At 41.8% G+C, this 23,403-nt stretch overlaps 3 protein-coding genes across 5 annotated transcripts in view; 2 read left to right on the forward strand and 1 right to left on the reverse strand.

The window, feature by feature from the left end:
* F8 (coagulation factor VIII) overlaps window positions 1-23,403 on the reverse strand; it is a 216,840-nt gene that overhangs the window by 25,776 nt on the left and 167,661 nt on the right. The window contains exons 16-22 of one of the 3 annotated variants that reach the window (XM_066356154.1): window positions 22,692-22,904; window positions 22,173-22,401; window positions 21,779-21,961; window positions 19,915-20,031; window positions 18,989-19,060; window positions 17,693-17,778; window positions 11,737-11,892 (exon numbers count right to left, since the gene is read on the reverse strand). In XM_066356154.1, coding sequence (XP_066212251.1) covers window positions 11,737-11,892; window positions 17,693-17,778; window positions 18,989-19,060; window positions 19,915-20,031; window positions 21,779-21,961; window positions 22,173-22,401; window positions 22,692-22,904 — 1,056 coding nt within the window. Of the gene's footprint in view, window positions 1-11,736; window positions 11,893-17,692; window positions 17,779-18,988; window positions 19,061-19,914; window positions 20,032-21,778; window positions 21,962-22,172; window positions 22,402-22,691; window positions 22,905-23,403 lie in introns of those variants that run through there. The other 2 variants (XR_010747809.1, XM_066356155.1) reach the window with 2 other exon arrangements.
* H2AB1 (H2A.B variant histone 1) lies at window positions 1,014-2,296 on the forward strand. The gene has a single exon (XM_066356731.1). It carries the CDS (start codon window positions 1,128-1,130, stop codon window positions 1,473-1,475), a length of 348 nt encoding a protein of 115 aa, XP_066212828.1. The 5' UTR covers window positions 1,014-1,127; the 3' UTR covers window positions 1,476-2,296.
* On the forward strand, window positions 2,227-4,457 carry F8A1 (coagulation factor VIII associated 1). The gene has a single exon (XM_066356730.1). The coding sequence runs from the start codon at window positions 2,397-2,399 to the stop codon at window positions 3,540-3,542; it is 1,146 nt and encodes a 381-aa protein (XP_066212827.1). The 5' UTR covers window positions 2,227-2,396; the 3' UTR covers window positions 3,543-4,457.

The following is a 23,403-nucleotide window of genomic DNA, read 5'->3' on the forward strand; positions in this document are numbered from 1 at the left end:
ATAAAGCTGCAGTTATCAAAACTATGTGGTGCTACCATAAGAAAAGACACATAGATCAATGGAATAAAATCGAGTCCATAAATAAACCCATAATTCTATTTATAGGTATATACTCCAAAGAAATGAGAACAGGTGTGCAAACAGAACCCTGTACAGGAATGTTCATTGCAGCACTACTCACAATAGCCAAAAGGTGGAAATTACACAAACATACATCAAGTAATGAGTGGATGCACACCCTGTAGCCTGTCAATACAATGGAATATTATTCAGTCATGAAAAGGAACGACGTATGCTGATTCATGCTAGCACATGAATAAATTGTAATGAGAACATGATGCTTAGTGGAAATAGCCAGGCGCAAAAGGCCATCTATTTATTGCAGACTTCCTTCCTTCTTTAGGAAGTTTCCAGAACAGGCAAACCTTTATGGACAGAAATAAAGTTTGTGGTTGCCTGGGGTCCAGGGTAGGAGGAGAGGGGATGTTGCGGTGGGGGGTGGGGAAAAGGAGGGTGCAGTGGGGACTGATTGCCTGACGGGCACAGGCGTTTCTTTTGGGGGCGTTCCAACGTTTTGGAAGTAGATAGTTGTGATGGCTGTCCACAACCACCAGTGTTTACCTGGTGTCACTGGATCGTACACGTTTGTTGTTTTCTTTTTCTGCACAAATTGCCCGTCTGGTGGAAAGTGAGAGTTCCCTCAAAAAGAGGGTCCAGTGAGCAGGGTGAGCAGGCTGCTAGCAGCGCCATTTCTTTGCAGGCCTAAGCTGGTGCGCCGGGGCCAATAGGAAAGCAGTAACCTCACAGAATTTACGCTTCGACCAATGAGGCGTTGGCTCATGGCTGCTAGGATGCACAGCCCTGCTTACTGGCTTTCTTTGGACGTTGGGACCAACTGGCGCTTCACACCTTACGGCACCTTACGGTAAGTAACAGCCCCTAACTCCCCCTAACGGCACCTAACGGCCCCTAACGCCCCCTAACGACACCTAACGCCCCCTAACGGCCCCTAACGGCCCCTAACGCCCCTTAACGGCACCTAACAGAACTTGACGGCACCACCATATTGCAGCACACCCCAGCGCACAGCAGAGCTACTAGGCCTGTCGGAGCACACGACGCGCAGCATGTCCGGACGAAGGAGCCGTAGAGGGTCGTCCCGTCCCAACAGGCGGACCGGTACCTGCGCCCGCACCGTGAGAGCTGAGCTGTCCTTCTGCGTGAGTCATCTGGAGCGTCTCCTGCGGGAAGGCCACTACTCCCAGCGCCTGAGCTCGTCTGCACCAGTCTTTATGGCGGCCATCATCGAGTACCTCACCGCCATGGTCCTGGAGCTGGCAGGCGACGAAGCCCAGAAACTTGGCTACAGACGCATCACCCCACAGCTTCTGGACATGGCGATCCACAACAACCCACTGCTCAACGCCTTCCTGGGGAACGCTACCATCTCCCAGGTGGCCCCTGGCTCCGAGTAGCTGCCCAACGTGACGCGGGTTCCCTGGGGCCTCCCTCCTAGGATGCCAGGCCCGCTCACAGCCCCGCAGCCCAGGCTGAATGGTGCCTTGGTTCAAGTCATTGAAATTAAAGTGTTTAAAGAAACCCACATGCCTGTTTCAGTCCCTTTGTGTAGGGGGTGGTTGTGGGAAGTAACTCACTGGAGGAATGCGGGTGGTAGTGGTGTCTTCCTGGGGGTGGGCGTGGAGTCAGGGACGACGGGAGGGGATGGCCTCTCATGGGGACAGTGCAGAGGTTGGCCCTGGGTGGGAGAGGCTGGCTGGGGTGGAGGCGATGCTGGGGTATGGAGGACTCCCCCATTGCCTCTGAGCAAGTCAGAGCCCGGTAAAGTACTCAGAAGGATGGTGGTCATCGCAGTGGAGTGCAAGACCATGACCAACGGATCGTGATAGAGTGAATGTGCAATGCCAACCTGGTGCTTGCTGGATAGAGGGGTAGAAAGAACGGCTGGCATGACTCTAATGGGGCTTTGACAGGAAGATTGAGGCATGATGGGGGGGTAATAAAGAAGAAAGATGAAAACTTGAAATTAGGGTCATGTAGAATCACAAATTTAGTTTTGGCTCATTATGGGTAAAAATGGTAGGCGACACCCTAGCAACCTTGGTAAACAAGCTGCCACCTAGCAACAGAGGGCGCCTGGTTACACTCCGCCCCGGGATCCGTGATTTGTTTTTGCTCTTTATATCAGGCCAGGTCCCACCCCAGGAGGGCGATATTTTGCATATCACCAAGGCAACGAGGGGGCGCGGGGTTTTGGTGCAGGTGCGGTCGCGCGGTGGCCTAAGCGAGCTGGACGCAAGGCACGTCCCAGCGAGCAGCCAGCACCCGCACGTCCACCCAGCTGCGTAAGCGCGCCCGGAAGTTCTTGGGATGGAAGCATGGCGGTGTCAGCAAGCGGACTTGGCGGCGGCGCGGGCCTGGGTCCTGAGGCTGGGGACTTCCTGGCCAGGTACCGTCAGGTGTCGAACAAGCTGAAGAAACGGTTCCTACGGAAGCCGAATGTGGCGGAGGCCGGCGAGCAGTTCGGACAGCTGGGGCGCGAGCTGCGCGCGCAGGAGTGCTTGCCTTACGCGGCCTGGTGCCAGCTGGCGGTTGCGCGCTGCCATCAGGCGCTCTTCCACGGGCCTGGGGAAGCTCTGGCGCTCACCGAGGCCGCCCGCCTTTTCCTGCGGCAGGAGCGCGACGCGCGCCAGCGCCTGCTCTGCCCCGCTGCCTACGGAGAGCCGCTGCAGGCTGCTGCCAGCGCCCTCGGTGCCGCAGTGCGTGTGCACCTTGAGTTGGGCCAACCTGTTGCCGCAGCTGCCCTCTGCCTGGAGCTGGCCGCCTCCCTACGGGACCTGGGTCAACCAGCCTCAGCCGCGGGCCACTTTCAGCGCGCCGCTCAGCTGCAGCTGCCTCAGCTGCCACTGGCCGCGCTGCAGGCGCTCGGCGATGCAGCCTCCTGCCAGCTGCTGGCGCGCGACTACAATGGCGCCTTAGAGGTCTTCACGCGTATGCAGCGCCTGGCGCGGGAGTATGGCAGCCACCCGGTGCAGCCGCCACCTCCGCTTCCCCTGCAGCCACAGTCTCAAGTACAATCTCAGCCTCTTGGCCTCCAGCATGGACCCGGCTCGGCCCCAGCCTTGCAGGCCGCGATGCTCCCTCCGAGTGCCGGCTCTGCGGCCGCACCCTCTCCTGCAGTCCTGGGCGCCTTCTCGGACGTCCTGGTCCGCTGCGAGGTGTCCCGCGTGCTGCTGCTGCTGCTCCTGCAACCACCACCAGCCAAGCTCCTCCCGGAGCACGCTCACACTCTGGAGAAGTACTCCTGGGAGGCTTTCGACAGCCACGGGCAGGAGACCAGTGGCCAGCTTCCCGAGGAGCTCTTCCTGCTACTTCAGTCCTTAGTCATGGCTACCCACGAAAAGGACACGGAAGCTGTCAAATCGCTGCAGGTGGAGATGTGGCCGCTGTTGAGTGCGGAGCAGAACCAGCTCCTTCACCTCGTTCTGCAAGAAACCATCTCCCCCTCAGGACATGGGATCTGATAACTCACACTAACCAAGTGACTTTTTGCTTGTTACCAGACCTCATGCATATCTGCCTTGCACTTGGGGGAAAAAAAAATGATCACAGCAGTTCTATCTTTGTTTAGCTTATTCCTCTTGCCATCATATGAATTTAGCTGAAAATTACCTGCATCCCAAAGACTTATTTCTATAATAGTGTGTGGGGGGAAACCAATATGATAGGAACTAAGTACAGCACATGGCTCATTTCTCAAAAACTGCAACATAATAATGAAAATTATTTTATTCCTTTGCTCTTATAATCATGTTGCCACGACTCCCCCCATCTTTGTTTTGTTTTCAGGATTTTATTTTGCACAGCTGTCTAAATACTCAAGCTATGTGATTTTTAAAAAATAATGACTAATTTCTTGGCATATTGCTATATCTGGCTATTAGATCACTTGATTTCTCCTTTGTTTTATCTGCCCCATATGTATTCATAGGAATCATTTGATTTTTACAGTCATTGCTATAGCCATAAGTCCATGATAAAGCTATTCCAATACTCCTAACTTGTTATTTAGGTTTACTTCATCTATAAAATGGGTATAACTTACCGACCTGTCAGGAGGCATAAAGCAGAAATAATTGTTTTTTAGTTCCAAAGTGTATTCATCAATTTGAAATTGATAGTGTGCCTAGTGTGTGGGCTATACCAGGCAATGGATCTACAGAGATCATTTGTGATAGGCTTTTTACTAAGCTACAATACAAATGTGTCTGGTGCAAGGTAGGGATGGGGTGTGGATTGAGAAGGGGGGTACAATGAAAATGTGTTAGATGTGCATAGAAAATCATGGTTCTATTCTGAGAGGTACCTGTAATCCACATGACCATTTTTTATTTGTAGTAGGGATCTTTCTGCAACTTATTTAAATTAAATATGTAAAATCAGCATGGTTCTTTGGTGTTGTGTGATTGATCATGTATGTGCAAACCAGTGTCCTTGTTCCCCAAAACCAGGATGGAATTCCATTTTAAAACACTAAATTTCTAAGACTCTGATCCAAATGTTCCATGCAAACCCATTTAGCTGTTTTTTGAAATTCAATTTTACTTTCTTTACAGTTTTGAGAGTGATAATGAGAGCTCTTAAGAGTATAATCTCATTCTCTATCATTCAGCTTTGGAAAATGCATCTTTTAGGCCGAGGTTCTATACAGTACTAATCTTTTGGGGACACATTTTGAGGGTAAATTTTTGTTGTATATTTTCTTGGGGGAATATGTGGATGGTTATTACTATCAGTTAAGTGTCTCAATATGGGTGGGACTTTTGGGGTATTCTTTTCTGCTTCTGTTTCAACAGTGTTGAAGCAATAGGTAAGGAACTACAGGATATGCCCATTTTGAGACCGATTGAGCCATCATTCCCTTGCTTTCACCTGGCTTCTAGGAAGGGTCCTTTGACACCCTAAAAACCTAGTTCAGCCCTGGCCAGTTGGCTCAGCGGTAGAGCGTCGGCCTGGCGTGCGGGGGACCCGGGTTCGATTCCCAGCCAGGGCACATAGGAGAAGCGTCCATTTGCTTCTCCTCCCCCGCCCCCTCCTTCCTCTCTGTCTCTCTCTTCCCCTCCTGCAGCCAAGGCTCCATTGGAGCAAAGATGGCCCGGGCGCTGGGGATGGCTCCTTGGCCTCTGCCCCAGGCGCTAGAGTGGCTCTGGTTGCTGCAGAGCGTCGCCCCCTGGTGGGCAGAGCATCGCCCCTGGTGGGCGTGCCGGGTGGATCCCGGTCGGGCGCATGCGGGAGTCTGTCTGTCTCTCCCCGTTTCCAGCTTCAGAAAAAATACAAAAAAATAACCAAAAAAAAAAAAAAAAAAAAAAACCCAAAAAAACCCCACCTAGTTCAATTTATTGCAAAAGTGGTAAGGGTGCATGCTCCTTTGTGCTTTTGCTTTATTTATTTATTTTTTGATATATTAACCTGGGCTGTGGGCCTGGCTGGCTGCTTTACTATCTTATAACATGAATGCTTGGGAGTTATGTAATGTGACTGGTGATAGTATTTGGATTTGGGCTTAAGAAAAATCCCCCGTAGGCCTCTGATCTAAACTCCTTGCTTTGAGTAGGTTGGTGGAGGGGTTACCAGAGAGGTTAGGTATACAAGTAATTTTAAGAAACACTAAAGGTTGTTTTCCATTTGCCATTGGCACATTTATGTATGTCCCTTGGAAAGTTCATAGTTTGGTATCTGAGTCAAGGACAGATTTCAGTGATTTTGACAGATCTTTTTCTTACATATTGACTAAATATCAAAATTAATACTGATTTCTAACATGACTAAAAATATTTTAAAATCTTCTTTTTAACTTGAAAACCAGAGGGAAAGATCTGCATTATTGAAATGTTCATTGACAATTCAAAATTAACATTCAAAATATTGTAAACTTGAATCGCTGATCTTTAAAGTGTGTTGGGGGTTCTCCCTTTCCCCCTTTATAAGAGACTGCTATGGTGAGAAATATTGCTTATGAAAAATAAAACTATTTTATGACTCACAGAAAAAAATATATTTTGTATGTGAATGGTACAAAGATATAAAAACATTTGAGAACCACCACACTGGGAGATTACTTAGACTGAAATTTATAAATTTGTCAAGCTCTGGGAAGGAGGGGTTCTGGTTATATTAACTGTAGGTATCTCTACTGCCATTAGACTAAACTACCAGTCCACCAACTTTCTGTAAAGGATCAGATGGAAATATTTTAATCTTTTCAGGCCACAAATGGTCTCTGTTGCAGTTTTCTTTGTTTTTGCAAACTTTAAACATGTAAAGACCATTCTTAACTCACAGCCCATACAAAAGCTGATTGTAGTCCAAATCTATGAGTTCTAGTTTGCTCACCCCTTTGCTGGAAACTAGAACAGAGTACAGTTGACGCTTGAACCATGCTGGTGCACTTATACTCAGATATTTTAAATTGATCCATGTAGTTCAAACCCATATTGTTCAAGGGTCAACTGGCTATTGGAAATTCACATATGTGGAGGGCCATCTTAAATTATAAGCAGATTTCCAACTTCTTGGGCCTTGAGCACCCCAACGCCCTTGAGTTGTTCAAGGGTCAACTGTAGTTAATAACTTAAGGCAGTGGTCGGCAAACTCATTAGTCAACAGAGCCAAACATCAACAGTACAATGACTGAAATTTCTTTTGAGAGTCAAACTTTTTAAACTTAAACTATATAGGTAGGTACATTTTAATTAACTTAATTAGGGTACTCCTAAGCTGGCCAAAGAGCCGCACTCAAGGGGCCAAAGAGCTGCATGTGGCTTGTGAGCCACAGTTTGCCGACCACTGACTTAAGAGAATGAACCTTATGAGAGTAGTAACTATTTTATCATTATCATTGAACAAGATAAAAAATGAATGAACTAACTAGACATTCAACTACAGGTTCTAAAAGACAAAAAATAAACCAAAAATGAAAGACAATTTTTAAAGTTTTGAACAGAAATTAATGAATTACAAAACAACACCTTAAAATTTGTTTGATTTTAAGACCAAGAGTTGATTCTTTGAACATCAAAAAAATAGACAAATACCCGCTAACTCTGATAAACGGGGAAAAAGATATACACACACACACATACACATATATACATATATATACGTATATGTATATGTATATTGTGTATATAGATATATAGTGTGAGAAGGAAGATAGGACTCTACACATTTACAACAATTAATTACAGGTAAGAAAATAAGAATGCCAACAGTTAAGTATCTACCACTTTAAGGCACAAGGCTGAAGTGGCTTTTCCATCTAACTTTCATTAAACATTATTATTACATTAATTAAACTATTTTAGAGCAATGGTTTAATAGAAAAAAAATGGAAACTTTTCTACTTTACTTTCAAGTTTTAGTATAACTCTTATGCCAAAACCTGATAAATAGAGCCCCTAAAATGGTAAACCAATTTTATTGATTAGTATAGACAGAAAAGTTCTAAATAGGATACTAGCAAATTTGATCCAGATAAGTTTTTTTTTTTTTTTGTATTTTTCTGAAGCTGGAAACGGGGATAGACAGTCAGACAGACTCTCGCATGCGCCCGGCCGGGATCCACCCGGCATGCCCACCAGGGGGCGACGCTCTGCCCACCAGGAGGCGATGCTCTGCCCATCTGGGGCGTTGCTCTGTTGCGACCAGAGACACTCTAGCGCCTGGGGCAGAGGCCAAGGAGCCATCCCCAGCGCCCGGGCCATCTTTGCTCCAATGGAGTCTCGCTGCAGGAGGGGAAGAGAGAGTCAGAGAGGAAGGAGGGGGGGAGGGGTGGAGAAGCAGATGGGTGCTTCTCCTGTGTGCCCTGGCCAGGAATCGAACCCGGGAATTCTGCACGCCAGGCCGACGCTCTACCACTGAACCAACCGGCCAGGGCCTGATCCAGATAAGTTTTAAATGATGACTGAGAGCAGTTTCCTCAACTGTGAGAGCCAGTTGTGCTCATGTGTTCCAAACTCTGCATTCAGTGACATTACACCAGCAGCTTGGAACCGGGTGTGATGGGAGTATTTACATTCATACAAATCAGCAAATGCAACAGATAAAGTCTTACTCCCTAATAGCTCCTCCCCTGCACTTTGTCCCAGGGCTAGTAGTTAAACATCTTCCAGCACACCACTGAATTTAAGTATAATTTGACAATAGGAAAGAAGAAATGTGATCATATCAAAGATGATCAAAAAACATTTGATGAAATTCTGCAGCCATTCCAAATAAAGTAAGAATAGAAGGAAACTTTCAAAACATGATAAAAAGTATTAGTTTGAAACTAACAATGAACATAATACTGAACAGTGAAATATGGGATCCATTCCTATTAAGGTCAAGAACAAAATCGGCTAATTTGTTATATATATATATATATATATATATATATATATACACACACACATATGACTGTGTGTCTGTGGGAATGTACAGTAATATATCAATTACAAAAACATTTAGATTGTTTAACAGGTCCTGTCAGCACAATGTCATCAATGTAATTGACCAGTATGGTGTGTTTTGGGGTGTCAAGATGTTTGGAGTCACTTTGGTCTATATTATGACAAAGAAAAAATAAGCTGGCATCACCCTGGGGCATGAACAGTAAAGTTAATACTTTTGTTCCTACTTCATAATGGAAATATATTCTGATTTTGCTTATCAATGGGGATAAAGAAAACATTTTTTCAGATCAATAGTTCCATATCAGGTGCCTGGTTCTGTGTTAATTTGTTCCAGAGGAGATATCATGTCTAGAATTTGCAATTTTTTGTCATCACCACCTGATTAAATTTGTGATGATCTGTCATTTTCCCATGATTCATCTGGGTTTGGTAGCGGCCATACAGGGGCCCTAGTCAACTATTCCAGGTGTAACCACTGAAAGACTTATGTAGAGAAAGGATGACTGCTTCAGAAATTGGGGAAAAGTTACCTCCTTAGGGAAAGGAGGTTCAGGGGAATTTGGAGGTTTGCAATTCTTAGCCTCATTCTTGCCTACCTAAATGTACCTATCTCAGGTCTCAGAGCTCTACTCCTTTCCAGCAGTGCCCTTACCCTAGTAGCCTAATAGTCCTCATGGGAGTGAGAATTTAATTGTCTCTGCAACTCTGCAATTCATGTACTCAGTGCCTAGACTTGGTCTTCAGTCCAACTACCTGCCTACAACCACAGGATATGAAAGACTCCTCCAGAACTCCATGGGTGTGTCCTGATTCTCCATGTATATTCAAGGATGCTCTTCTTTATATATATTCATAACATTTAATTTATTTTTCCCCTATGTGTGCCATAAAAAAAAAGACAAATCATTCAACAATCAGGTGACACTACAGTTGTTGCCACAGTAACTAAATGCCACTGTCAATTTAATTTCCCAGTATTTTCCTCACCATTTGTAGCTTGTCCTATAGTATCACTGGTGGTAATATGAGAAATTGTGATGCCACCACATGTCATGTACATCCAACCTTCTCCCCAAACAAGGAAATTATACCTATGTTCCTTGAATATATCAACAATATAATTCTAGCATTCCATTTTGAGGACTCTTTACTGGGGCTATGTCTGGCATCAACTGTTGTATGAAACAGGGTTTCAACAAGAAACAGGTAACATTCAAGTTAGGATAATTTGAGGAATGTTTAATAAAGGTACTAGATAGGCAGGTGGGGGAAAGTATTACCATTTTTAGGCCTGGAGGGACGAGAGGGGGAGCAGAATCCTAAAGGAGAGAATTAGGTAGATTATTGTAGTGGTTTACAAAAATGACCTCAAATTCTTTACATTCCTTCTATTGAGAAGTGGGGTCTATGTCCCTTCCTCTTGAACCTTAATGAATGTGTGACTTGCTTATAACCAATAGAATGTTATGGCAGTTATGCTATGTGTTTTAGAAGAGTAGGTCAGAAAAGGTGATATAGTCTCCATCTTGTTAGCTGAAACACTCACACTTAGAGTCCCTAAGATGCCATGTAAGAAGTCTAACTACCTTGAAACTGTCATGCTGTGAGAAGCCCAGGCCTCAAGGAGAGGCCATATAAAGTTACTTCAGTCAATAGCCTCAGATGCTGTCCTAATTAGGTTAGTCAGCACCAACCACCAAATATGCAAGTGAAGATACTTTCAAATGATCCCAGCCCCTAGCTGTCCAGACTTCTCAGCTGAGGTCCCAGATATTGTGGAACAGAGACAGGCCATCCCTGCTATGCCCTGTTCAAGGCCCTGACCCACAGAATACATGAACAAAACAAAATGATTGTTTTACAACACTAAGTTTTTGGGTGGTTTGGTTATCAGCAATAATAACTGGAACAGGTAGAGAAAGACATTTTGAGACGAGCAGTGACCTTCAGTGTAGAGATATAGACAAATCCTTTACAAGGAGAGAGCCAGGAGAATAAATACCCTGATCTTATTTTCCTCTGATTTCTTTCCATTGAAGCCCAATCAAAAACCAGAGGATAAGGTACCTTGTTAATGTATTTACACAGGTAAGGCTCCCAGAACAAGGAGCAAGGAGGGATGCAGGAAGATGGATCTAAATGGGCAAAGAGAAATTATCTTGCACAGGGCCATTTGAGGACTTTGAACTTTATTCTGAAGACAAGAGGGAGAGGTTGAAAGGTTTTGGGTAATGAAATGGTAAGATGATTATCCCTAAAATGATGTGCAGCTTTATTAGAGAAGAGACTAGTTAGGAATGTTACATAATAGGTCAATTGTGAGGTGGTGGGGCCCTGGGCTATAGTTATAGCAGTATTATGAAACAGAAGAGACGTGAGAGGGAGCACAAAGAATTGGCTGGATTTGTGGATCAATTCATAAGAGGGCGTAAAAGCGAGGGAAGAGTAGATGCTGCTGCTAAGGTTTTAAGTTTGTTTAATTAAGGGTCTTAAGCTCACCTCTAAAGAATTCATCATTTCCTAAGTTTTCACTTATCCCTTTGTGTGAAAGCTACAAATCTTTTTTTTTTTTTTTTGTATTTTTCCGAAGTTAGAAGCTGAGAGGCAGTCAGACTCCTGCATGCCCACCAGGGGGCAATGCTCTGCCTATCTGTGGCTTTGCTTCATTTCCACCCAGCCATTCTAGCGCCTGAGGCGGAAGCCATGGAGCTGTCCTCAGCGTCGTGGCCAAGTTTGCTCCAATGGAGCCTTGGCTGTGGGAGAGGAAGAGAGAGATAGAGAGGAAGGAGAGGGAGAAGGGTGGAGAAGCAAATGGGCGTTTCTCCTGTGTGCCCTGACCCAGAATTGGACCTGGGACTTCCACACACCTGGCCAACGCTGTACCACTGAGCCAATCGGCCAGGACCTGAAAGCTACAAATCTTTATTTTACCTCCATTCATGTTTTTGCCCTCTAAACTCAATTCTCTCATCTTCTGCCTTCTGGACATTTAAACTGATTGCCCTACTGTCACCTCAAACTTAAAATATCCACAAGCAAACTGACAATCTTATCAAAACCCAGTCCTGAATCACATATTTCTGTCAATAGAGCATCTCTTCATTTTTATTACCTATGAGATCCTTGATACTACCACTTTTTTTGTCCATATATCCATAATCACTCCTATTATGCATATCTTAAACCTGTCAAAAGTTCTTTAAAAGATTAATGCATTTCTTCTTCTTCTTCTTCTTTTTTTTTGGTGACAGGACTAATTACCTACCATTAAGGTCCCAGTGGAATTCCCTCGATAACTGTGCCACTTCTTCCCATCAAGACTATACATGATGATAAACTGAGAAATGTAGAGGCTGGAGAACTTCTGACGCGCACCCTGGGTCATGATACTGTGAATAATCATCGGTGCCAACAGATCCACCTGCCAATTAAAACAACACTTTATTTTAAATGTATGTACTACCTTTAAAATTAATTATTGTTTCAGAAGAATCTACATTGACACAGATAGCCAGTATTACCTTGGATGTGCAGGTGAAGCAGATACCAATGTTGAAATGTGTGTGTGTGAAGCTGTGGGGTATATGATGGGAATGAGTAGGGAAGGTATTTATTGAGTTTCCAGCCTATCTGTAAAACCAGAACACTTTGAAATAATTGAGGCCCCATTTCCTCTACTTATATCTTTTATGCTGCACATATAAATCCACATAACCTAGTCCTTTGCCCATTTCCAGGCTAGTCAAAGCCATTTTCCAATTTTCTCCCCTCCCTCCAGACCAGTCCCTACCTTAACATTTCTATTAGTGATAAAGTCCTATCCCTCCTTCAAATGTTAGTCCAGAAACCATTTCTCCTAGGTAGCCTTTCCTGACGTACACAGATAAATTTCATGCTGCTTCTTCTACGCTTCCATTTCATTTTGTACAATGACTTCATTATAACAAATTATTGTACCATATTATAAAGGTTTGTTTGCTTATCTGCCTTCCTTAAGGCACTGAGGTCCTAAAGGTGATGGAATTGTTTGAATCACCTAACCCTTGTTTCTCAACTTCTTTATCTGTAAAGTGGAGATAATAATGGTGTCTATCTCAAAGGGTTACCAGAAGGATTAAAGAATTAATACATGTAATGTGCTGAGTTCAGTGCCTGACACATACTAAACAATAAATGCTAGCTTTTATATTCTCTCTAGCCCTAGCACCTGACATGGCATCTGCTAAAATACTGATGCTTAGCAAATTTTATGGAATTAATGAGTGAAAAATGGCAGAGTGGTAAGGAATGGTTAGATTTAAAGAAGAGGGCATGGACCATGCAAACATTAAAAGGGATATCCACTACAGGAATTTTGGCATTAGTTATTGCCTTAACAAGCAAGTCAAACTTACTTCTCACAGTTGTTTGGCACACTCGATTGGACTGGTCATGACTCTTTTGCTTAATAACTGTCTCCTTCAATTGACTGTAACATTCATTCATTCATTCATTCATTCATTCAAACAGTATGTTTTTTGTATTTGTTATGTTCCAAACACTGTTCTAGGTCCCAGGAATACAATAGTGAGCAAGAAAAAAAGTTCTGCCCTCATGGAACATACTTTTGAGTTGGAAAGATATACTATCTATTTTATAAATGTTTTTGTTTACAGCACCAAGTAGTGATGAGTGCAGGAGAAAAATGAAGCAGGGTAACAGAACAAAGTATGAAAGTCTTCAAAAGCTACATTGCTGTTTTTTTTAAAGATTTTATTTATTGATTTATGGGGGGGGGGAGCGAGGAGTATCAATTAATATTTGCTTCAGTATAGTTGTTCATTGCTTGCTTATTGCTTGTCATATGTGCCTTGACCAGGCAAGCCCAGGGTTTCAAACCAGTGACCTCAGCATTTTAGGTCAATGCTCTATCCACTGTGCCACCACAGGTCAGGCTACAGTACTGTATTTTCCCAAGTTAGATGGTATTTCCAATGAAAACACTTCATTTTTTCTCTTGGTCTCATGCCATAAACAATTGAAAATACCCGGTATAAAAATCATGTCTTTTGTTGAATTGGCTTTACTTTTTCTTCATGAAGCATATGAGAGGTCTTTTTTGGACTACTGACTATTGTACCTTCTAGTAGGTTTTTAAAAAAAAGATTTAAAAAAATTTATTGATTTTAGAAAGAGGATAGAGAGAGGTGGGGGTTGGAAGAAGGAGTGGGAAGCACCAACTCATAGTAGTTGCTTCTTGTATGTGCCTTTACTGAGCAAGCCCGGGGTTTTGAATTACTGACCTCAGCATTCCAGGTTGACACTTTACCCACTGCACCACCACAGGTCAGCCTAGTAGTTTGTTTTTTTTTGCTTTGAGAGAGAAAGAGAGAGAGAGAGAGAGAGAGAGAGAGGAGAAGGTGAAAAGCATTAACTCATAATTACTTCACTTTAGTTGTTCATTGAGGGCTTCTTGTACATGCCTTGACCTTGGGGGGTGTCAGTGACCCCATCTGAGCCAGTGACCCCCTTGCTCAAGCCAGTGATCTTGGGTTCAAGCCAGTGACCCTGGAATCATGTTGATAATCCAGCGCTCAAGCCAACAACCCTGTGCTCAAGTCAGTGAGCCCACACTTAAGCTGTTGACCTCGGGGTTTTGAACATGAGACCTCAACATTCCAGGTGGGTGCTCTTTCTTCTGTGCCACCACTGGTCATCCCCTTGTAGTAGTTTTAATAAAGTCTTGCCAGACTGTTTTTCCACTTATATTCTGTAACTGATGAATTCTTGGCAAATTACCAATGTTATCTACTTCATCTTCTTGTTGTGCCTCTTCTACATTATAATTGGAATGTTGGAGCAATTTGGCAATTGCAGATTTAATGTTTCTACCTATGTGTCCAGCCCAATATTTGAGTGTGACAGCAAGACACATCTCTATGAGGAAGTAAGCAAGGTGCTAATGAGTCGCATAGCATACAAATACAAACATTACAGCATCTCTATGGAGCTTGCTGACTGCCTGCTGCTGATTGCCTGGTCTTGGTAACCCAATGCTTCTCAAGTCAGCCCAGTGTTCTCATGCCTGGCAGCCTGGCTTTTGTGCACTTGTCAGGTCTTCTCCCTAGAATAGATGGCTACCCCAACTCTCCTCCCTATCAGCAACTCTCCTCAACTCCAACTTCCTGCCTGCTGGCTCTCTGGAACCATTTTTTGTTTTTGCTTTTAATTTTTTTATTTTTCAATTACAGTTGACATTCAATATTATTTTATATTAGTTTCAGGCATAATGCATAGTGGTTAAACACTTAGATAATTTATGAAACACTTAGATAATTTATGAAATAATTCTAGTACCACCTGGCACCACACATAACTATTAAATTTCTTTGTTCTTTAAAGTTACTAGATCAAGAAAATGTGTATGTGGACTTAAGTAAGACAAGTGGCAAAAACACCTTAAATATCAGGTGATTTAATTCAGATTGGATGACAATACAATTAGGTAAATTTATAACTGGTTCAATTTCCATGCATAAATAGTGGTAGTTAATAGGTGATTAGCCTAATGGGAGCATTCTAGAAATGGTACAGTATAATGATTATGAATTAAGGCTGTGTGACCAACTATCAGATTTGGATTTGGCTCAGCCACTTATTGGTTTTATGACTTGGGGCAACTTATCTAACTTTTCTATGCTTCAACTTCCTTATTTGAAATGAAGATGATAATAACATTTACCCCATAAGGTTGTGGTGAGGATTTAAGAGCTTGCTTTGTTTTAAGCACATAGTAAGAAAGCCCTGGCTATTTCATAACTTTGCTAATATATAAAAAAAGTTGAGTGATGAAGTCAGTAAATTATGTGAAATTGGGAAAACTAGGAAATACTTTGAGAGACAGAATCTTGGCAAACTAGAACAATGTGCCAAATCTAATGAGCAGAATCTTAACAGGGTATATCACTCAGGATTCTTTGACATAAAAAAACCCCACTCTACTAGTCTCATCAGGTTGTGTCCAGTGAGGAGATATAATGCCCCAAGTGGACATGAGGATGCTATGACAAAAATAAGTACATAGAACAGATGAAGGACAGCCAAATAGATTAAAATGTCCACTACACAAGGATATATGTAAGGTCTAATGAAAGTAATAGCCACAGAAATACAAGGTGAGAACATGTAGTTTGGCAGCCTCACAAACAAAGATACAAACAAAAATACATAGGGATTAATGAACAGTCCTTTCAAATTACGTCAAACAAAAAAAAGATAAGCTGATGTAGCTCTCTGGAAGCTGATGTGGCATTAACAGATGTGCTCTTTGCATCTGCTTACTGGTAAGTCAGTTTCTTTTTTTTCTTTTTTCTTTTTTTTGACAGAGACAGAGCCAGAGAGAAGGGAAGATAGGGACAGACAGACAGGAAGGGAGAGAGATGAGAAGAATCCATTCTTTGTGTGGCATCTTAGTTGTTCGTCGATTGCTTTCTCACATGTGCCTTGACTAGGGGGCTCCAGCAGAGCGAGTGACCCTTTGCTCAAGCCAACGACCTGGGCTTCAAGCCAGCAACCTCTCAGCTCAAGCCAGTGACCATGGGGTCATGTCTATGATCCCATGCTTAAGCTAGCAACCCCATGCTCAAGCTGGTGAGCCAGCGCTCAAGTCGGTGACCTCGAGGTTTTGAACCTGGGTCCTCTGCGTCCCAATCCAACACTCCGTGTCCACTGTGCCACCACCTGGTCAGGCAGTAAGTCAGTTTTTTTTCCTAGACTCTTACTTATTATTTTAATCTCAGGAAAAATAAAAGAACAGATGCCATCTCACAAAAGAAAAAAATATGTAAGGGAATGTTCTCAGCCAACAAAGAAGAGAAAGAAGGAAGTTGGTACATTATGAGGAGTGGATGGAGTGGTGGGAAGTAGGTGGTAAAATGTGTACATTAGTCTCGCTGAAGGCTGTAAGTACCAGAGGTGCGAGGCATGTTAGGTTGAGAACAAAGGTGGAAGCAGAAAAGTTTTCTCCCTTTTCCTGTTTGGGCTCTAGAAGGAACCTACCCTTATGATTAGGCAGAGAGATTGCATTGGCAATTCCAAGTTGACTTCAGCTCTCATGTGGCATGAAAGGGACTCAGAAGTTCCCATGTGTATGCCCTTGAAGGGGTCACACTCATGACTGACCACACATTGACATAATATTTTTGTATGTATCATGTTAAATAAAATATATTAAATGCATTTCACATGTTCCTTTTATATATTTTTTTAATTTTTAATTTTTCTGAAGTTGGAAATGGGGAGGCAGTCAGACAGACTCCTGCATGCGCCCGACCGGGATCCACCCAGCATGCCCACCAGGGGGCGATGCTCTGCCCATCTGGGGTGATGCTCTGTTGCGACCAGAGCCATTCTAGCACCTGAGGCAAAGGCCAAGGAGCCATCCTCAGTGCCCGGGCCAACTTTGCTCCAATGGAGCCTTGGCTGCGGGAGGGGAAGAGAGAGACAGAGAGGAAGGAGAGGGGGAGGGGTGGAGAAGCAGATAGGTGCTTCTCCTGTGTGCCCTGGCCAGGAATCGAACCTGGGACTCCTGCACGCCAGGCCGATGCTCTACCACTGAGCCAACCGGCCAGGACCACATGTTTCTTTTATAATGTGACTACTAGGAAATGTAAAATTACACATGTGGTTTGCATTATATTTCTATTGGACAGTGCTGCTCTAGAGGAAATAGAGAAATGAGAAAATCTGAGAGACTGAGTCATTTAAAAAGAAATCGAGTTAATCTAAAAACACTGTTTCAGCTCTTGGCTCCAAGTTAGTTCACAAGATTAGACTAACTTCAGTAGGTGTTTTCTACTACCCAGTGGTATTGAATTTGTGAAGAAGATGAATTCAACTCTCTAAAATAAGTAAGTCACCTTTTCTTGGCTTGGGTGATGGGAGGTTGAGCCTATTTTTTTTTAAATAAAGAGATTGGAGGACCACAGGACACCTAGGCAGTTGGAAGCATCTAGTAATAGAGTACACGATCTTGGGAGGTGGTGAGTTCAATATTGTAGAAAGTATTCAGATGTTCTAATTCCAGTAGAAGGGTTAAAAACACCTAAATAGAACACATGCAGCATGCTCAATTCCATTTCCGAGTTCTTTCCTCATCTGTTACCGGGAGTTTGATGAAAATGTATAAAATAGATGTATAGTGCTGTCAGCTTGCAAGAAAAATATGTAACACATTTTCTAACCTTGATCCAGGAAAAGGGATCCTTGGTGCTCCAGGCATTGATTGATCCAGAATAATGAAGTCTGGCCAGCTTTGGGGCCCACTGTCCTTTGCCCAAGAAAGGGGAGAGAGATTAGATTCAACTGGGTTGGTTCTAGACACTTAGGAATAAAATTACTCCCTTGAGAAAGGTTAATCCTAGCTGTGAAGAAGATAAAGGCATAAAGTACAGTAGTATCAATTATTAACTACCTAAGTTTTTTTTCTTGTTTGCTCTTGTTCTTTTTATTTCCAAAAATTTAATAATTTTGTGGATCATTAGCACTTCTAATTAGCTGATTCTGGAATGTGTTACCAGCATTACTAAATATTGTTATTTCTTTATTATGCAATTTATGTTCATTACAATTAGAAAAATTAGAAAAATAAAAATAAAATATAAGTAAATATAGAAGCAGAAAAATTACTCTTCCACTTAGAGAAAGATAATTTTATTTTAAAAATTTTATTTAAAAAATTTCCCCCCATATGATGGGTATGCAACATAAATGAATGACAAGATAATCTGGACATGTTTTCTTTGAATATATGTACCCTGATTTATTGATATCACCCCATTAACATTAATAAAAATTTATAAAAAAAAAATTTCCCCCATAAAACAGAGGTTGGCAAACTTTTTTCTGTAAAGGGCCAGATAGTAAATAATTTTAGCTTTGCAGATCATCTGGTTTCTGTTGTAATTATTTAACTGCTGTTGTAGAGTGAAAGTAGCTATATGATTGTTAATAAATCATATGTGGCTGTGTGCTAACATAAGACTGTTTATGAATTTCATATAATTTCCTTATGTCATATTATTCTTCTTTTGTATTTTTCCAATCATTTTAAAATAGAAAAATTGTTCTTAGCTTGAAGGCCATACAAAAACAAGTGGCAGGCTAGAACTGACCTGTAAACTGCAGTTTGTCAAACCCTGTTCTAAAACAATGTTTGAGAACTTTCTATAGATCTTATTCAAGCTTAACTATCACTGCTCATAAAAAAGTGTAGCCTCTTGTTATAGTGAAGAGAATGGACTTAAGGGAAGCAATACTGAAGGAAGGCAAGACATTTAAGGAGGCAATGGCATTACCCAAGTGAGAAGTGATGGTGGCTTGAATTAGGATTGTTACAGTGGGAAATGAAGAGAAAATAGATTTGAGAGGCACCTATGGAGTAAAATTAATAGAAGATATAGATACAGTGGTTACCTGAACTTTTCCAACAAAAGTAAAAAAGATGTCAGGCCAGTTCTTGGAGAGAAAATAATATTTACCATATTGTCCTGAAGCTGTAATCTGAAAATCTTTAATGTGGCCAGAAGCCATTCCCAGTGGAGTCTGACACTCTGAAATCAAAGGAAGGGAACACAATAGCTAGAAGTGCAGAAAATTGAGCTTCACAAATGCAAGTCAATGGAAATGGGAGAATACCAACAAATGCTCATATCTTTTAGGGTTTACTGTGTACTAAGAATTGTATGAAACATTTTATTGTATAACCTCATTTAACTCACCCCAACAGGTAGGTACTAGAAGTATTCACATTTTTTAGCTGAGGAAATTAGGGTCTACACATGAGTAGACCAATGGTTTTCTTACTTGTTTAGGGTTAAATCTCAAGTTCCTCCAAACAATATTTGTAAGTTATCATTAGTAGTTGAATCAAAATTAAGTTTCAAAATTTGCTCTTAGAGATCTTGGAGCTGCACAAAGTTGTGAAAATGAAGAGGTATATGTATTATATATATACATATATATGTATATATATTATACATATACCTCTTCATATATAAATGTATATATATTTAAGAAATAAATAAATAAATATATATTTAGCACCAGTTGTTAAATACAGGGAAGAGCAAAAGTAGGTTTACAGTTGTTCATATGGAAAATAATAAAATAATCAATAAATAATAATACAAGAATAATCTGTTACATTTGCTCACAACTGTAAACCCAATTTTGCCTCACTCTGTATTTAGAGCTTCACGTTCAAAGCGTTCAAAGCTTCAAGCATAATTGTTCTCCTCTGAAGACTCTTATGATTTCTACCAGCAATATTTGTTCACTTCAGATTTAATTATGACTATGAGCTTGTATTTATTTCTTGACAAAGGCACCTATTCTAGGAAAGAGAAAAGCTGTATAGATGTAGGCTGAGTGCAGGCATGGAGCCTCTGCCCACATTGCTACTCACTCTTGGTATACACCAGAAATAGAGTGCTCATCCCAGCTTGTAGGTGTTCACCAATGAGGCATTCTATCCGCCAAATTCCAACTTTAGATGGTAGCATTTCCACTGTCTCAAAAACACCTTATCAAAAACAAAAGGAACAAAAATATTTATTTTTTACTAAAAATTGAGCCTGAGATACATTGGCTTATTCAGAATATCAACAGAGATCTACCTAAGTCAGTTCTACCACTATTGGACCTCAGGAACCCAGAGTGCTTGAGATTTGACCCCACAGTTGGAGGCACTAGAGATTGAGTTCTCACAGCTCCCCCGTCTTGGGAAATGAGAGAGAGTGCAACAGAATGCTTTGATGGTAGAAACAGGAAGAAGCTACTGCATTAGACCTGTACTCTTAGGGTTTCTCAGAGCCACAGGTGTGTTTCTCATTGACCAGATGCAAGCTCCCTGGGAGAGAAAAGTTAGGGAGGTCCTCCCAGACCTAGTCCATTAAGGTTGCCTTGAGGGTTGAAGTAACCTCAGCAGCAAAAAGCTGGAAGTGAAGGATCAGGGACTGAGGAATAAGTGAACAATTACCTGAAATAAAGGTGGAACGAACCAGGTGAAGGGGATTTAATGATAGAGGGTCCAAAAAGGGAGTCTCTGAAGAACCCCTGGAATATTCTCTGCAACAAGAAGAGCTAGCCTTAAATACCTGCCAGGGCACAAAGTGTGAAGCTTGCTCGCTACAGTGGTGCCAGTTGTAAGTAAATAACAACTGTCCATTCCCTTACCTTGACCCTTTCCATGCTGGACTTCAAAGCAGCAGTCAGCAAGGAGTTGTGGGAAAGAACAGTAAGCATAAGCTAGAGAAACACAGGACTCAATCATACCTCCCTTCCCCAATGCAGGCTTTTAGCCAGATGGAGGCTCAAATTAGGGAAGGAGAGATTCAAGTTAAATCAAGTTCAGAATTTTTACAAATATCTTAGTGTGGACATTGTAATTTCTGATGAATTATATTTGTGATGTAAAGTGATCACAAGACTATTTATTATTTAAGATAAGAATAAGCAGAAAAGTCATGGGTATTAACAGAATTTTTATGCAGAAACAGGGCAAGTTTACTCCCACTATTAAATCTTTTTTAAAGGGGCAGTAGAGAACTAAAATGAAGTTGTGTTTTGATCAAAGTTGTAAGTAGTGCTTAATCAACATACTGGTAACATATAAACAAATCACTGCTTCAATAACTACTGGTGCCATGTAGGATTTGAGGTGAAAAAAATCCCCTTTTTTCCTAGGAAAATGTTACAACATTAATTATCCATTTATTCTGTTCCATTTTCTTTATAGCACATTATCTGTATCTGAAATTATCATGCTTATTTGCTAATTTATTTTTTATCTTTCTGTAGGGTAAAGTTACTTGAAAAAGTAAGTTACTTGAGAACAGGAAATTTGTCTGCTTTATTCACTGATCGTATTCTAGACCAGGTGCCTAGACCAGGGGTCGGGAAACTTTTTGGCTGAGAGAGCCATGAATGCCACATATTTTAAAATGTAATTCTGTGAGAGCCATACAATGACTCATGTGTGTTATGCATTATTTAATAAAAATTTGGTGTTGTCCCGGAGGACAGCTGTGATTGGCTCCAGCCACCCGCAACCATGAACATGAGCGGTAGGAAATGAATGGATTATAATACATGAGAATGTTTTATATTTTTAACGTCATTATTTTTTTTATTAAAGATTTGTCTGCGAGCCAGATGCAGCCATCAAAAGAGCCATATCTGGCTCATGAGCCATCAGTTCCTGACCCCTGGCTTAAACCATTTCCAGTAAATATTCAACAAGTACAGTAGGTAGAAGAAAGAGCACAAACCTGGATAGAGGTTGTAGACTGCCATTTTATACTCGTCTTTTTTCCGTATAGTGAATACATGTCCACTGAAATGAATAGAATAAATGTTTTCATTGCTGCCCATGCTGAGCAGATACCATCGAATCCTTTGATCTTGAGCCATTACTAAGCCAGGTAGAGTATCCATTACATAGCCATTGATTGCTGAAGAAAGTAACACAGAGAAGGCTGTTAAAATCTACTATACATATTTCTTTTCCTTCACTACAATAAAAAATATTGCTTCCTATCACGGTTACGCTCCCATACACATGCTCTCAATTCGTACAATGTCCAAGTCTCAGGCGCAAGGCTCATTTGGCATAGTGCATGCTGCGTTTCACAGTGAGTAACATTTGGGTGTGGGATATATTACCATGGAAGCGATAATTTTCTTTGAAAGCGGGATCCTCCATCTGGTTGTAACAGGGAGCCCTGCAGTTCCTTTCCATGTTTTCATTGAAGTACCAGCTCTTGGTCTCATCAAAAATAGTGAAAAACAGAGCAAATTCTCTCACTGTCATCTGTCTCCCATAAGCAGAGTTTAATGTGTTAGTGCGGCAGATTACAAGGGGTCCAATCAAGCCTGAGTGCATATCTTTTTCCTGAGAAGGAAGACATCAATCTTGTGAGTATGAGCTCTCTCACTTATGAACCAGAGTGGATTTCTCATCAATTTTTATGCCACTCCAAAGTACGTCCCATCTTCCCACAGTATAATTCATTCTCCTCAGTAGATTCTAGAATGATAGTTCTAAAACACAAATATGATGCCACCTTCCCCTATTTACAGCTTCCCATTATACTTAGAATAAGTAACAAAATTATTAGAAGATATTGCAAAGACCATTTCTTTTAAACCAGAAAACGGCTAGCACAATGTAAACCTGCTTACCAGGTCAACATCAGAAAAATAAGCCCAGGCTTTGCAGTCAAATTCATCTGTAGTGGGCGCCATATGTTGCTGTACTTTCCAAAAATAAGTTCTGGTTTCATTAGGCTTGACAAACTTTTTTCTTGGTTCTTCTCCTTGCCTCTGATCTTCCTCATAAGAAATAAGGCTAGAATAGAAGGAGTAAGGACGAGAGGCCTGGTTTTTGAAAGTTACCTGCGGAGTGAAATAAAAAAAATACAAGTAATTTGGCATTTACATTTCAAATAGTAATGCTTATTTTGGGAGGGCTTTATCCAAGTTTTAATACCCACAGAAACTGGCATAAGATGGATGTTGTTAGAACCCAAACCTAAAGATCTACATAGGAAATTCTGAGGAATGTTTGAATTAAAAAAGTTTAAGCCTGACAGGTGGCAGCACAGTGGACAGAGTGGCGACCTGGAACACTGAGGTTTCAGGATCGAAACCCCGAGGCCACCAGCTTGAGCACGAGATCATTGACATACTCCCAAGCTTGCTGACTTGATCAAGTGTCACTGGCTCAGCTTGAGCTCCTCGGTCAAGTCATATATGAGAAGCAATCAGTGAACAACTAAAGTGAAGCAACTACGAGTTAATGCTTCTTACTCTCTGTCTTCTTTCCGTCTCTTCCTGTTTCTCTCTCTATTTCTCTTTTTCTCTCTCTCTCTCTCAAAAAAGGCATGCACTCAAA

This window comes from Saccopteryx leptura, chromosome X, assembly GCF_036850995.1.
Source record: "Saccopteryx leptura isolate mSacLep1 chromosome X, mSacLep1_pri_phased_curated, whole genome shotgun sequence".
Lineage (NCBI taxonomy): Eukaryota > Metazoa > Chordata > Mammalia > Chiroptera > Emballonuridae > Saccopteryx > Saccopteryx leptura.

Excerpts from the sequence above, each read along its gene's own strand:
- H2AB1 (XM_066356731.1), top strand. The coding sequence starts at position 1,128 with ATGTCCGGACGAAGGAGCCGTAGAGGGTCGTCCCGTCCCAACAGGCGG.
- F8A1 (XM_066356730.1), top strand. The coding sequence starts at position 2,397 with ATGGCGGTGTCAGCAAGCGGACTTGGCGGCGGCGCGGGCCTGGGTCCT.